The sequence below is a fragment of the Nematolebias whitei genome, chromosome 22 (genome assembly GCF_014905685.2).
Source record: "Nematolebias whitei isolate Nwh7 chromosome 22, NemWhi1, whole genome shotgun sequence".
Classification (NCBI taxonomy): domain Eukaryota; kingdom Metazoa; phylum Chordata; class Actinopteri; order Cyprinodontiformes; family Rivulidae; genus Nematolebias; species Nematolebias whitei.
The window spans coordinates 2,529,247-2,530,798 of NC_056519.1; the positions used below are offsets into that span (position 1 = coordinate 2,529,247).

General features: G+C 42.0%; 1 protein-coding gene across 1 annotated transcript in view; it reads left to right on the top strand.

Annotated features, from left to right (window-relative positions):
* LOC119427961 (23 kDa integral membrane protein-like) overlaps positions 1-724 on the top strand; it is a 10,992-nt gene extending 10,268 nt beyond the window's left edge. The window contains exon 9 of the mRNA XM_037695603.1: positions 574-724. Within this exon, the coding sequence (XP_037551531.1) occupies positions 574-696 (123 nt within the window). The 3' untranslated portion in view covers positions 697-724. The remainder of the gene's footprint in view (positions 1-573) is intronic.
* The last annotated feature ends 828 nt before the right edge of the window (positions 725-1,552 follow it).

A 1,552-nucleotide genomic window follows, 5' to 3' on the forward strand; every position in this document is an offset into this window, starting at 1 on the left:
TATGCATTCCTTCAAGGGGTGATATGCATTCCTTCAAAGTGGTGATATGCATTCCTTCAAGGCGGCAGGTGATATGCATTCCTTCAGGGCGTGCTATATATTTGGTGAATCCGTAGAGAACACACAGCCTCCATCTTGCTCGGCAGCGTTTTACTCCGAGCTCTTCCTGTTAGCACTCACACTGTGTTTTGAGGATGACCCTCAGCTACTACCACACTAAACTTTAGCTCATTATCTGTAAAACTGACCGAGTTTCAGCCATTTTTGTTTTGCTATGCTCACTGCCGTCTTGAATGGAGTCGGCTCCAGTTACTGATTACTTTGAATCTCATTATGATCCGTCCAGTAGTTCATGAAATATTTTGCTAACAGACAAATGGAAATGGTCTAAAACAATATGATTACCCTCTTTCTGCCTATCAGTAGATAATTCTGCACTGTCTTGAGTCTCTTTAATCTAAAATATTTACTACAAATATTCTAATTATATTTAAAAACGCCCCTCAGTAGACCTGATTTTCTTTCTGTTAGTAAAATATCTCCTGACGTGTTGTTCTTTAAATCTTCTCGTAGATCACGGCCATGCTTTTGTGTCTGGCTCTGGGTCTGGAGGAACACTGGACGTCTCCTCCGGTGGAAACCACGGTGGACGACTTCAACAGAGTGAAGTACCAGCCCAAACCCTCCCTGTCCTGACCTTTGACCCCGTCGGAGCCAAACGAACCGATCGTTTTGTGAGACGATCACATGGACGCAAAGACAGAGCGGGACTTCAGAAGAAGGCGGTGACGAAAACCACCAGTTTCTTCTTTAGTTCTTCCAAACCGCTCCAGTGAGTTTGTGTTTTGGGGACGTTTGATCCACAGTTAGACGTTCAGCTCTGAAGGCCCCACAGATGTTTTACGTGTCTTTTTATCGCCCGCCTCCATGAAAGGCAGGCGTTGATGTGTGTTAGTAAATATTTCACGACACACTGGAGCTCAGCCCTGACATCAGCAGCTACACCTGTTCCTGTTAAAACCGTTAAAACAATGAGATTTCTGTGAAAATCCACTTCAGCTTGGTGGGCTCGCGCTCCGGTGGTCCTCACTACAGTGATGCTGTAGCGCGTTAGACCCTTGAGTGTCGCCGCTCTGTACTCGGCTGGCAGATTTCATTTCAGCGACGTTTCATCTGAACAGGAAGTGGAATAACGTGAGACAGAGACAAGTAAAATATCTCTGTTTTCAGGGCACAAAGTGGGTTTTTGTTGTAAAATATTTGGATTAGCAGCTTTTGTCAGTTATCTTTAAATATTTACATGTTTTAATGTTTGCAGATTAAATAATATGAGCAGCTAATTCGGACTCCTTGGTATGGAAGAGGCCACGCAGCAATTATTCTTTTTTCCTTTACTCTGAGAAAAAAAGTCAAAATTCTAAGATTATAGTCAGAATTAATCTGATTAAATCTCAGAATTCTGAGGTTAAATCCAGAATTCTCAGATTAAAGTCAAAATTTGAGAAAAAAAAGTCAGTATTTTGAGATTAAAGTCAGAATTCTGAGATTAAAG